A 12,887-nucleotide genomic window follows, 5' to 3' on the forward strand; every position below is an offset into this window, starting at 1 on the left:
ACAAAACACTGTTTTCATTATCCTGATATCACTACATCATTTAAATGTTTAATAATTCCCCTAGAAAAGTGATGGCTACCCAAGGATCTGTGCCACTCAGCACAACGGGCGCATCAGAATGTTCATCAGTGAATAGTCGAGTAGATTCACTATGTTTCCTTCAAGGCTATTTCCAAACAGAGCATTTCTTTTCATTATTATGGTCTAAAGCTGATGGGAGACTGAATCACGGTGGCCTTTAGCTACGCATTTAAGAGCATTTCAAAGTTAAAAACTGTTTAATGACTTTCATTTAAATGAGCTACAGTAATCTTGCCTATCTAATTAGGGAGAGGACTTCAACAGGCCTTTACATAACGAATGCATTTTGTCACTTATTTCTCTATATTTAGAGAAGCTGTACAGATAGAGAGCTCTACAGATTGTACTATTCAAACTAATACACTCATATTAAGCATATTTTTGATATTCATGAACAGTAGCTGAACTACCTGCTGCTCAAGTATAGTCTAGGACTATTGGGGAGCATTTTAGTTGCACGGGGTGTTGCCACCCTTACAGTATTTTACCAGCCTAGCCTGTAAAACACCTGCCAAAGCTGGGGCTGGTATTACAAATTTACTGGTACTGTAGTTGCCAGTAAATCTGTAATACCCTGCAGTTAAGCCCCTGGCCCGCCCTCTTAAGCCCACCATCCACTCCCTTAAGCCTTTGTTCTGCCAAAAACCCACTCCAAACTGACACTTACTCTTTCTTGTTTTTTTTCCCCCCCCAATCCTTCTGTGATATCTGTGACATTGTAGCTCTGCCCCCTTTCATCATCACCCCACCCCTCCTACATCATGGACTGCCCCTTTTATCACCCCCCCCCCCCTCGGCTGCTAAGTTTATTTAGAAAAGGTAGCAACCCTAGTTAAAGGGGCTACTGACTTTGTAGGTTTGGTTGCCAACTCTTCTGGAAAAGCATACCAGCCTCTCTTTCCTTTTAACAACATTAGTATCAAGCATCATTATTACTGGCCAGGAGGCAGCCCTGCTTGTAGGCCTCTTCAACTATAGTTGAATTTTAAGCACTATACATAGTACTTCAACAACATCTGAAGGGCTAACATAGGATCTGCCTTATGTTGTTCTCTTTAACAGGGACAATAATTAATAATATACAGTACATCCATACAATACAATATTTTGTGTGTGTGTAAAAGGCTTCCAAACTGCAACTGCAAAGTCCTTATAATTAGAGTATAAGCCTTTCAAACAAAGTATTATCCTTTTTTAGGATTTTTTGATGCTGTGCTCGGTGAAACTTTATTTGATGTATAATATTCCAGTAAGTAGGACACGCGCTGCATACCCATTGGCTTTTTATGCATACTCTAGCGACATTAGTGGAATATTTGGAATCAAAGAAACCAGATGAGTGAGCTGCATTGTAGGTGAAAAGAATACATTAAAAAAAATTGTAAGGGTATAATGTGCTTTAGATTCGCTGACCCTTTAAAATGACAGAATCATTTTCATGTATTCTAGAAAAACATTTTCTGCTTCATCACATCTGATCAATTCAAGCGTGTCAGCCTCCTAATATATGCTGATCTGCTTCTCTACTGATGCTACCCTACTCCTAATCCCTCCGGTGACAAGGATCTTGATATTTAAACAACATTTAAACATCCCATTTCGGCAAATCCAACAGAGCACATGAACAAAACTGAATAAACAAAGCCACTTTTTAAAGAGAGACAACTCTCTGAATAGGTTGAAACTACTTTTGCAAACCCCCGGCCCCCATGTAACCTTGAATTAAGGAAGATTAGTATAAAAATGCAATTTGCATGTAATTGAAAAAATGGTTTATTCAGTTTCTCTGGTTGCATAGGGAAACGGATTTCATGGTAGTCATGGGACTTTAACTACTTCTTTCTTGCCAAAACACAGCAGTCTGCCCATGTTTTATGAGAGATTCCAGACATGTTTTATAACAGAGCAGAAGTCAGGAAACAGCCATGGAAAGAAACACCGATATTAAAAACAAGCTGCTCTAATAAAGCAAAGCAAGCCGTCCACCCAAGCTATAGTGTATATCCAGAGCCTGAGCCAAGTAGACTGAGGTCTCAATCCTATGTCTCTCATCTGGCACTCAACTACTATTACTATGACTGATTTACTACTTGTATTGTATGTTCAGCAAGAGCAGGTTTGGGTTCTTCATCTGCTGTATTTACAGGCACTGGGGAAGCTGTTTTAACACAAGGGATTTTACTAGATTCCCAAGAGACAATAGCCAACGGGCAGGGTTACACATTACATGTCACTGTATTGCACACTGACAGCTCAATGGACATTTTAAACTTTTTCGTTGTTGTTATTTCAGCCATGAATGAGAATATACATGCAGAAGCAACATAAAAAGATCTATTAAAAGGAAATGAGTCTGTAAATAAATAAACAATCTGTGCTTGAACTTACTGTAATATGGTTTTATTTCCTATACAGTGTAAACCATGGAGGGTGATAATAATGTTATAACGTTGCAGCTTGCTGTCTGGAATGTGTGTGTGTTTTATCATTTGTATATACAGAGGCTTTCGTAAAATCAAGTCGCTCATGGAATTGTGATGTTTCCAGGCAGTACAGGGAAATTTAAGAAATAATTTGCAATTGTTTTTTTTTATTTTAATTTTAGGTGGGAATGTTTCAGACTGAGATGGTTGCAACATGTTCTTTGTAATAAATTGGTATTGTGATGTTTCCAATTCAATATTTGTAATTCTTCTTACATGTGTTTATATTATACCAGCCCATATGCAGATATATTGTATTCTCCACACATTCTTTGAATCCCCTCTTTCTAAATTATAAATTACAAGGGACTGTACTGGTTCTGAAGTCATAGTTTTATACATTTAGAAATATACCGTACCTGCTTAGCCTGCTGAACAAACAATCTGCATATATATATATATATATATATATATATATATATATATATATATGACAAAAATGTTTTGCTTTTTTTTATTTTAATTGTAACATTTGCCATTGTAGAGAAACTAAAAACAAATGTGGATTTTAAATGGCAAATGGGAATACATCACGCATTAGATTTATATTTCTCTTATCCAGCATCTTGCTCAAGAGAGGTCTTTAAAGTCCTCATATAATGTCTGGAGTTACCATATGGCTGTGATTAATTTACAACATATGCTAAGAAAACGCAAATAATCAAAGTCCTTCTGGAAGCTGAAATGCTCATAAATTATTTTTTCCAACTTCTACAGCAGCTTAAAGCATTGCCCCCTAATGTTTTTAGGTTATCTGAATTGTAATATTTCTATCGTGAAAAAGAGACAAATGAGCAGTTACCTTAAAAAATATATTTGATACGTTATGAAATGTAAAAAAGTTTCAGAGACAAGAAGGCAGGTTCAGTTAAGCAAAAGCTGTAGGGCCTTTCATCTGAGGTCACTGTCATTCATAATCAAACTCAGCGGTAAAGTGACAGACCTAAATGTGCATGGAAGCAAGTGAGAATGACACAGTGGAATATCCAGTATCAATGTTCTTTTGAAACATGCATGAGTCAGATTAAGGTCAATTAGAAACACAATTGGGAAAACTACTTGCAACTTTTTCATTATTATATATCTGTGGACCCTATTCTGTATAATGAAACTCCCAAATCACATGTTTCTGTTAAGGAGTCAACAATGCCAGGTCCAGCATCTTGTGGCGTATATAGTCTAAGGCATATATGTCAAACACAAGGCCCGGGGTCCAAATCCGGCCCACCTGGCTGTTTTATGTGGCCCTTGGTGAGTGCGTCTGACCATCCAGCCTGATCAATTTCCATTTTCCTCACAAAGTAACTAAGACTAAGGGGTATATTTATCATGCTGTGTAAAAAGTGGAGTGAAGCATTACCAGTAATGTTGCCCAAGGCATCCAATCAGTAATCAGATTTCAACAGTAGCAAAGCATCTATTGGCTGCTATGAGCAACATCACCGGTAATGGCTTACTCCACTTTTTACACATTGTGATAAATATACCCCTTAGTATCTTACTAAGTATATTAATAAAAAATTTGGCCCGTGACTTAGCCTGTGTTTTAGATTTCGGCCCCCTTATGTGATTGAGTTTGACACCCCTGATCTAAGGTGAACCAGAAATGATGTGCATGGTATTGCAACCAGATGCATAAAACAAACATATTGTAGAAATCACAGGCTGCTTACACCAACTGCAGCAACATCATTAATAATGTAGTCCAGCAACACCAACCATGTAACACTAGCTGATATTTATAAAGCTATCATGTAAATCAACATGAGTTAGGGGCATCATTAACTGAGAAAGATTTGAGGATTTTTGTGGATAACAAATTGTGTAATTCTAGGCAGAGTCACTCAATGGTATGTATAAAAAGGCATTCACCCAAGGAATGAAAACATAATTTTACCTCTATATATATTCCTGGAAAGGCCTAATGATTTCTAAAATCTATTTAGTTTAATTGAATATTACTCATCATACTATGCATCCCTTATATGACTTAGTCTCTTCCCTACAGTGGTGTACAAATATAGACATACAAAATACAGACTTAAACACATAGACATACAGACAAAGACAGACAAACATGAGATCAACTGTTCACTTACTCAAAAAAAGTTGTCCATCCAGTCTCATCACTTTTGGTTGCCAGAAGGCCACTGTTGCCATGGTAAGTAAATAACACTAACTCTTGTCCCTGTGCGGTCATGCTCTTGAGACAGCCATTGGTGCCTATGGTCAGCCAAATCACCTGGTTATCTGGAGAGACTATTCTCACCGGCATGCGATTTGGATCTCGTCGGATGCGAAGGGTGTTTCCATTGCTGTCAGTCACGGCTGTGATATCATTTTCATTACTATAGCTGAAGTTATAAAGGTAATCTCCAGTCACTAAGCTCATAGTGTACTGGTGTGTGCCATTGACATCAAAAATATAAAGTTCTTGATCTGCTGGAGAGGCAACTTCATAATAATTCATTGAGTTAAGAAAAGGTCTGTTCTTAGAGACTGCTCGGATTCTTATATTTCCCAGATCTGCAATGTAAAGTGTGCCATCAGGAGATGCAGCAAGGGACGATGGAGCACTTAGCTTGGTATCTTTTGCATAACCATCACCATTTTGGTAACAGTCACAGTTAGCATCATTCTTACAGTCACACTCTGATGGTATTCCTGCAACCAATGAGATCTCTCCATCTGTTGTCACCTGTCTTATCCTGTTGACTTTCTTTTCATCTGTTTCTGTGATATAAAGGACTCCATTATAAGAGACAGAAATTGCTGTTGCTGATTCTAAAATTGCTTGCACCGCATACTTCCCAAATGAGTACTCAACTCCAGGGACTTGACAATACATTGGCCTTCCAGCAGCAATGCGTACTTGATGGTTTTCAGTGATCTGTAATACTACATTGTTGTCCAATACATAAACAGAGTTATCCATTGGATTAATAGCCAAGTCTGTGGGCCACTCAAGTCGAACCTGCAGAGATAAAACACAAATAGAATCCTTTAATCTAGCTGAAAATTACATAACAACACATTACAAAACACATTAAAAGCAAAGTACTGTGTTCTTTAATGATAAGAAACTGATTGGTATAATGCCAAGCAGGAAATGAATTTTATACAGCAGACTTTTCTACACTCCTTTTCGTCCATGTTCTTTTCTCCTTGTACAACCAAATCTTATTAAAGACCTGTGCTTGGAAAGCTAATAGAAGAAATGAGACATTTACATTTCCCAGCTGCTGAAATATGGCACAAATGTTCATATGGTTTTTGGTAAATCTGTGCTGCTGCCTGTACCACCTGTGTTAATTCAGATGAGTAAACAATAAGCAAATGCCAGCTCTGACACAGGCTGCCCATTATGTACATCAGGGACACTTGTCCCTTGTCAAGCTTAGCGTTTCATACAGAAACTACTTCTACAATGTAGCGTTGGTTTTCATTAAGAAAATAAATATGAAATACCTCTTGGGAAATATGGAACAAATGCTTTGCTTCAATTAAAATAATTGGTGTGTATGGAACATGCATGCGCATTTGCACTAGAGTTGCACTTCCTGTCTGTTTGCAAGGACATTTTGGTAGGATGCTAAAAAATTCTCCTACATTATATCCCAGAGGCAGTGCATTTGTGCTATGTTGACTTAAATACATGTTGTGTGCTTCCATACCTCGCTGATATGCATGCTGGTATCGCAGGTTAAAGGCCGTGCTGAGGTCAGGTCATTCGATCCAAGTAGGGTGGATATTATTCCATTCTGGTCAACTTTTCTAATGACTTTCCCATCAACAAAGTAGATTATTCCATTCTTATCTACAGCAATTCCTTTACGGGAAGAAAGGTGATACGTTTACAGAGGGCTTGCACTTCCATTAATAATTAATAATACAGCCTTCCATTAATATTTTGTTCATAACTTTGCAGATAAGTTTTAACAAGAAATATGAGCTGTTGAGACGTTTTCTAACTATTTTTACATACAAGTATATACAGCAGATTTAATTCAGTGAGAAAAAGGTTTGTCATGTGAAAACTGATAGACGAGATTACATTTTGTATTACAATAAAAACTTTTACATATGTTTTGTAAAATTTGTTTTACTGTAAAAGAATTAATTAAGTCAACTAACTGGTAAAGGAAGAAGAAATTAACAGTGGATTCTTTTTCTCCCTTTTTAACCCCTTGCAAAATGTTTGGGGAACTTTTCTCTTCAGTCAAGAGTTAACATAGAGAACTAGCTCACAAACTTATGACTATACTAAGGGTTAACATAGAGAACTAGCTCACTACCTTATGACTGTGCTAAGAGTTAACATAGAGAACTAGCTCACTACCTTATGACTGTGCTAAGAGTTAACATGGACAACTAGCTCAATACCTTATGACTGTGCTAAGAGATAACATAGAGAACTAGCTCACTACCTTATGACTGTGCTAAGAGTTAACATGGACAACTAGCTCAATACCTTATGACTGTGCTAAGAGATAACATAGAGAACTAGCTCACTACCTTATGACTGTGCTAAGAGTTAACATAGAGAACTAGCTCACTACCTTATGACTGTGCTAAGAGTTAACATGGACAACTAGCTCACTACCTTATGTCTGTGCTAAGAGTTAACATAGAGAACTAGCTCACTACCTTATGACTGTGCTAAGAGTTAACATAGAGAACTAGCTCACTATCTTATGACTGTGCTAAGAGTTAACATGGACAACTAGCTCACTACCTTATGTCTGTGCTAAAAGTTAACATAGAGAACTAGCTCACTACCTTATGACTGTGCTAAGAGTTAACATGGACAACTAGCTCACTACCTTATGACTGTGCTAAGAGTTAACATAGAGAACTAGCTCACTACCTTATGACTGTGCTAAGAGTTAACATGGACAACTAGCTCACTACCTTATGACTGTGCTAAGAGTTAACATAGAGAACTAGCTCACTACCTTATGACTGTGCTAAGAGTTAACATGGACAACTAGCTCACTACCTTATGACTGTTCTAAACAAAATAAAAGCCTTAAACTTTCATTTTCCCCACTTTGAACATGGACATAACATCAAACTCGATGGCTCCTCTGATTTTCAGAAGAACAGTATGTTAATCCCATGTTCAAATCCTTTAGCTCGGTTGAAATGGCTCTTATGTTGCAAATCATCAAAACCTCTCCTGGAGGTCAATTATTTGAGTCACATGCTGACATAAAGCAATGAAACATCAATGGCACAATGCCAGCCATGTATAATGAGAACCACTAAGGTGAGGCTTTGTTGTTCTAGAATTTAGCTTTTTATTTTATAATCTTTGTGATTACTAAGAATCTTCAGGACAGCTTTACAACATCTGAAAAAACTCTACATTTCCATTAATGCAAAAATAATGTGACCATTACTAGGAAAACCATGCCTCTTTTTCCCTTACAATGGAAATAAGGCGGCACAACGTGACAGAAAGTGCATAAAAGAACAGGAAAGAATTGGCTGTTAGCAATGAGTCACTCGTGAATGATAAAGTGCTAATATGTGGGAAACCACAATGACTCTACTACTGCCTTGATGGACTCACCTTTAGGAGTTGTGAGAGTTGCCTCTACTGCTTTGCCTCCTTCCCCACATCTTGCCTCATCAAATGGGGTGCACTGTTCCCCAGTTCCAGCAACAACCTCAGCATTTTTTATCAATTCTTTCATACCCAAGAGTGATTTAGGACGGTATATCTTGCGAGTGTTGGCATCAGAAACATAAAGATCTCCAGTCACAGGGTCTGTAGCTAAATAATAGCGATGCGCTAAGTTGCTGCTGCAGAGACACAAACAATACAAAAATGTTGATTGATGCATATGTATACTTTTATGCAATGCTTGAGGATATTGAATGGCACTTACAAACCCAACATGGCCTTCAAAAGTAATCATTGGGCTTCCATACATAGATTTATGTAAAGCAGACAAAATCAGATAGATGAGCATTGAATCACTTAAAAATAGTAGACAAGTAAAACAAAGAATAAAAATGTTTTACGCTTGATTAAAATGGACACCATAATTTTATAGTAAGCTTTTTTCTTTCTATTAACAAAGGTCACAGCCAAGTATAGCCACAACCTGAGTTTTGGTGGAGAAGAAAACAAAGACTTTGACTTAATCCATGTTTTCTTTGCAAAAGCCAACAAAACTATACCTCAAAATAAATCTCCCCCCTTCTCTTCTCCTTATAACAATTAGCAATCATAAAGAAAACAGATCTTGCAGTCTGCACCATAGGACTTAAAATACAGCTATTTGCAAAGAAAGTAAAGGCACCACACAGAGAGCTTTGGAGTATTGTAGAACCGACACAGCTTCTATGAAATCCCTCTTTTACAGAACATTGAAACAGCAGTTTATAGATGAGTGTACAGATAAATAATATTACTATATAGGGAAGAAATATTTTACATGATGAATGCAGAGTGCCAAATGATACCTGACAAGTCTGCAAGTTGCCCTTCTCAACAAGAGAAAAGTCATATATTGACGACTGCTGAGGAAAGAAGCAGAAGGATCTTTGGCAATCTGCATCCAACAGCCTAACAGCCCTAAGACTGCCAAACTGTACCAGAAAGCAATCATTTGGATAATTCTGTACTATGCAATGCAATGCAATGTAATATTAAGTGAAAATGAATGAAAGCTATATTTAAAAAACAATGAAATAACAAAATGTATCTTTATTTGCTAAAAATGCAAAATAAAGCAAAGAATAAGAGACTGGGTAATATAGCTGCTGAATTGGTCAAATCTACAGTATATATCTAAAAAATCTATCAATTCATGTATTTTTTCTTACTAAAAAAAAGAAGAATGCTTTTGGCTGCCTAAGGACACTGGCTGAAACATGCCCATTCCCATTATAGGAATCTTGGCAGACTGGAGCGATTGTTGCCCAGAAACCTATATTTCTGGGTCATTCAATGTTGGACTGGCCCACCAGGATAAACTCCTGGTGGCCCAGGTGTCTGTGGGCCCTCTTGCTTCTAACTATTTAGCCTATTTCATGGCCATTCCCTATTTCTGTATGGGTATCTTTTAAAATGAAAATGCAAACAGGGGCAAACAACTGCTGTTGTTTGCCCCTGAAATTTGCAATAAAGGCATTTTCATTTTAAAACATAAGAGGTTCTGTTCCGGATCATCTGTACTTGGATAAATACAAGATGTGGTGCTGACTACTACTTCCAAAACTATTTCTGTATGGGAACATGGAAGCTTGATAGATGGAAAAATAGAGTATAGAATGTAGAGAAAAGAGACCACTGCAGAAATATGCCACTGCATTAAGGATATTATAGTTATTCATTGCCACTGAAACAGTTCAAGTTTGTAGGACATTTCTTTTTGTCTAATAAGAACACCTTGGCTCAGTTTTGCCACCCAAGTAGAAAGCATAATCAGGCTGATCCTATCCCTTAGCCCTCAGGTCAGTGACTGCAGCACACAATGGGTAGCTGAAAACCACAATCATTGGCCCAGTATTGATGTGAATACATCTTTTTACAAAAGGTAGACAAGCACTGTCACGATTATCATTGTCATTTTCATTGTGATCATCTTCTAGATGTCAATGGATGATGTTTTATTACACCTTGACTATACAAATGGTTTAGCAGCTTTTATATACAGATGAGTTAGGCTAGTTGTGTAACAACTCTTTATGTGTAGAATAATACAGTCAAAATGGCCTTTTGTATAAATATGTTAAGTACTTACCCTTTTAAAAGAGACACATAGAATAGATTTCAATTAATATAAATATACTTATTTATATGCTATCTATAAATGTATGGGAATACATATACAGTATTTCACACTGCCACAGCTTTTAGTATACTAATTACCAGGTGGCAATTATATACTACTTCTTAATTAACACTAGCTTATACCTGTGAGTTTTTTACATGATGCTTGCCTTTAGATATTAGCAAGTAATAAAAAATGACAAACCACCTATATTTCTGGAAGATTATAGCTGAATTTTATGAAGTCAGATTTTTTTGTGTTATGGCTCACTAAACCCGCATCTGCCCAACACGCGCCCTCACAGTGCTGAACTCCTTGGCACAGGTTCTGCAAGGAAACCGCCACACGGCCTAATAAAAATACAGGCAGCTTCAAATTACCCACTTAGTAAACAGCAGTGCCACTAATTTGCTAGAACACACATTCAAGTCTGTAATTTTTTGCATGTTTAACACTGCTCCTTTTACTGTTTTCTATTTAAATACAGTATGTGATTTGCACCGAGGAGTCAATTTTTTTTAGGTGAATTTAGAGAAATAGGGCATGGGAGCTCGTTACTTGGCATATAGCTGTCTTTTAGATTTAGAGATTTAACAAAGATAACATTTAAACAAAGGTGAAGTGTAGCAGAGCATGCCATTCAAGCAGCACCTCAATACAGCTCAGACGTTAGTGTCAGTTCAGTTTGCCACTTGCCGATTATCGAGGGCAAGTGACTTCAAGCTGTTCCCTTGGGGTTCTATCTCTGCATGGAGGATATCTGAACCTCTCCACCAGATCAGTAGGTGGTGGTGTGTATCTGACATTTGCTTAATGGGTGGGGAGAAAGGTGAAAAGAAATAAGAATAATTAAATTCTTCACTGATTGAGCTGATAGAGATGTTAAGCGAAAGGAAGGAAGAAAAAGAAACTAAAATGGCTTGTGTGCCAGCAGAACATTACTTTCACAGCATGCAGGCTGCTCTTGCTACGCTAAAAATCGAATGGCTCTTTCACATACAATGTGCTTGCATTTTAATTATATGATTTCCCTAACAAGTCCTATTAACCCCTTGAGCCCTAAAAAAAACATATTAGCATCACAGACATAATTTCCAAATGCTTTAGTAAAAAAAGGTTACATAAATTATATAATTATGTAATTTGCAATTACATTTCTGGTCAGTGTTCTGTATGGGCTAAGTTTACCAGATCATGTGGGAAATCAGGGACAGTTCTAAAAAATCCAGCTAGAAGGCCAGCACTGAATGGTTTTTTATTTAAATACTGTTAACTAGTAATGCAGCCAAGAAACTGCCATTTAATAGAAGTGTCTATAAGTGAATCAATATTTCAAGTGGTCTGGTAACCTTCATACAGCATGGGTTGGATAACACTTTGCAAGATCTTAGCCATGGTCAGCTCGGTTATTGTTTATGAACCTGGAACAATTCCAAATAATAGTGCATACCAATTTAGGGAATAAGGACATAAAAGGTCTTATTGCTTGCCATTGGTTACTGCTCCTGGGCAAACTTAGTGTATTTTATTACATATGGGGGACAGAGTGTAATCTAGGTGGTTCTCAAGCATAATTTAAAAAATGTTTCACCACTCACTCAAGCAGCTTGCCAACTGATTAGGTATTGTGTTTTATGACCTGGATTAATTACAATCTTATCAGACAACTATTTATGTTTATTTTGTTTGAGATTCTGCAAAGGGGGTTTAGGGTACCTATGTGCCTTTATCTACCCCATTATAAAATGGCAACTATGGTATAAGAGTGGAGAGATTGTGTGGGTCATTAGACTTGAAGTGTGCAGGTTACTAGAATTCCATTCGTCAACTGTCTGGCTAAGGATTATAGGAAGTAAATATCAGACACAGCTGGGCAGCCATAGACTTGACAATCCAAGTTAACAAAATAAAAAAAAAAAACAAATCTAGTCCTCACACGACAGATGGTTTAGCCACCAAGAATAAGGATTCTTAAGCATAGTCAGGAAAGTAAAACGGTAAAAATATATATGATTCAAATATTTATATTTAGTATTCAAACAAAAAATACAGTTGTTCTACAAATGCAAGAACAATTAGTTCCACTTGTGATGAGTTTACAAATAAGGAGCAAAAAATAAATCTGCATCTCCTTGCAAGCTTTAAACATCTGCTCCCCAGTACATGTGATTTAAGTTAATAATTCAGCCGTAACACAGTGCGTCCTTCATACAAGGAAGAGGAGATATACATTCCATCAACAAGTACAGGTACAAGGAAAAGAAGTGCAGTGAAAATGTGTTGCAAAAATGACAGTACAGTAAACTGTGGCCTTTAAATATATATGTGCATGGCCCATCTGATTATGGGAACTGGGTGTCAAAGCCACAGTTATCATTGCTGACGCAGGTGCCACTACATCATTTAATGACATTCTTGCCAATTCTGTGTTTCCTGCTTTGTGGCAACAGTTTGGGGTTCCTGTTTCAGATGGATAATACCCCTAATAACAAAGTTAGGTTTATATAGAACTAGTTAGTAGAGATGTGAGTTAAAG

At 37.1% G+C, this 12,887-nt stretch overlaps 1 protein-coding gene across 8 annotated transcripts in view; it reads right to left on the bottom strand.

Annotated features, from left to right (window-relative positions):
• tenm3 (teneurin transmembrane protein 3) overlaps positions 1-12,887 on the bottom strand; it is a 580,699-nt gene that overhangs the window by 24,236 nt on the left and 543,576 nt on the right. For all 8 annotated transcript variants that reach the window (XM_031895448.1, XM_031895444.1, XM_031895443.1 and 5 more), the window contains 3 exons: positions 8,140-8,372; positions 6,239-6,393; positions 4,664-5,538 (listed from right to left, as the gene is read on the bottom strand). In XM_031895448.1, coding sequence (XP_031751308.1) covers positions 4,664-5,538; positions 6,239-6,393; positions 8,140-8,372 — 1,263 coding nt within the window. The remainder of the gene's footprint in view (positions 1-4,663; positions 5,539-6,238; positions 6,394-8,139; positions 8,373-12,887) is intronic.

Source organism: Xenopus tropicalis, chromosome 1 (assembly GCF_000004195.4).
Source record: "Xenopus tropicalis strain Nigerian chromosome 1, UCB_Xtro_10.0, whole genome shotgun sequence".
Classification (NCBI taxonomy): Eukaryota; Metazoa; Chordata; class Amphibia; order Anura; family Pipidae; genus Xenopus; species Xenopus tropicalis.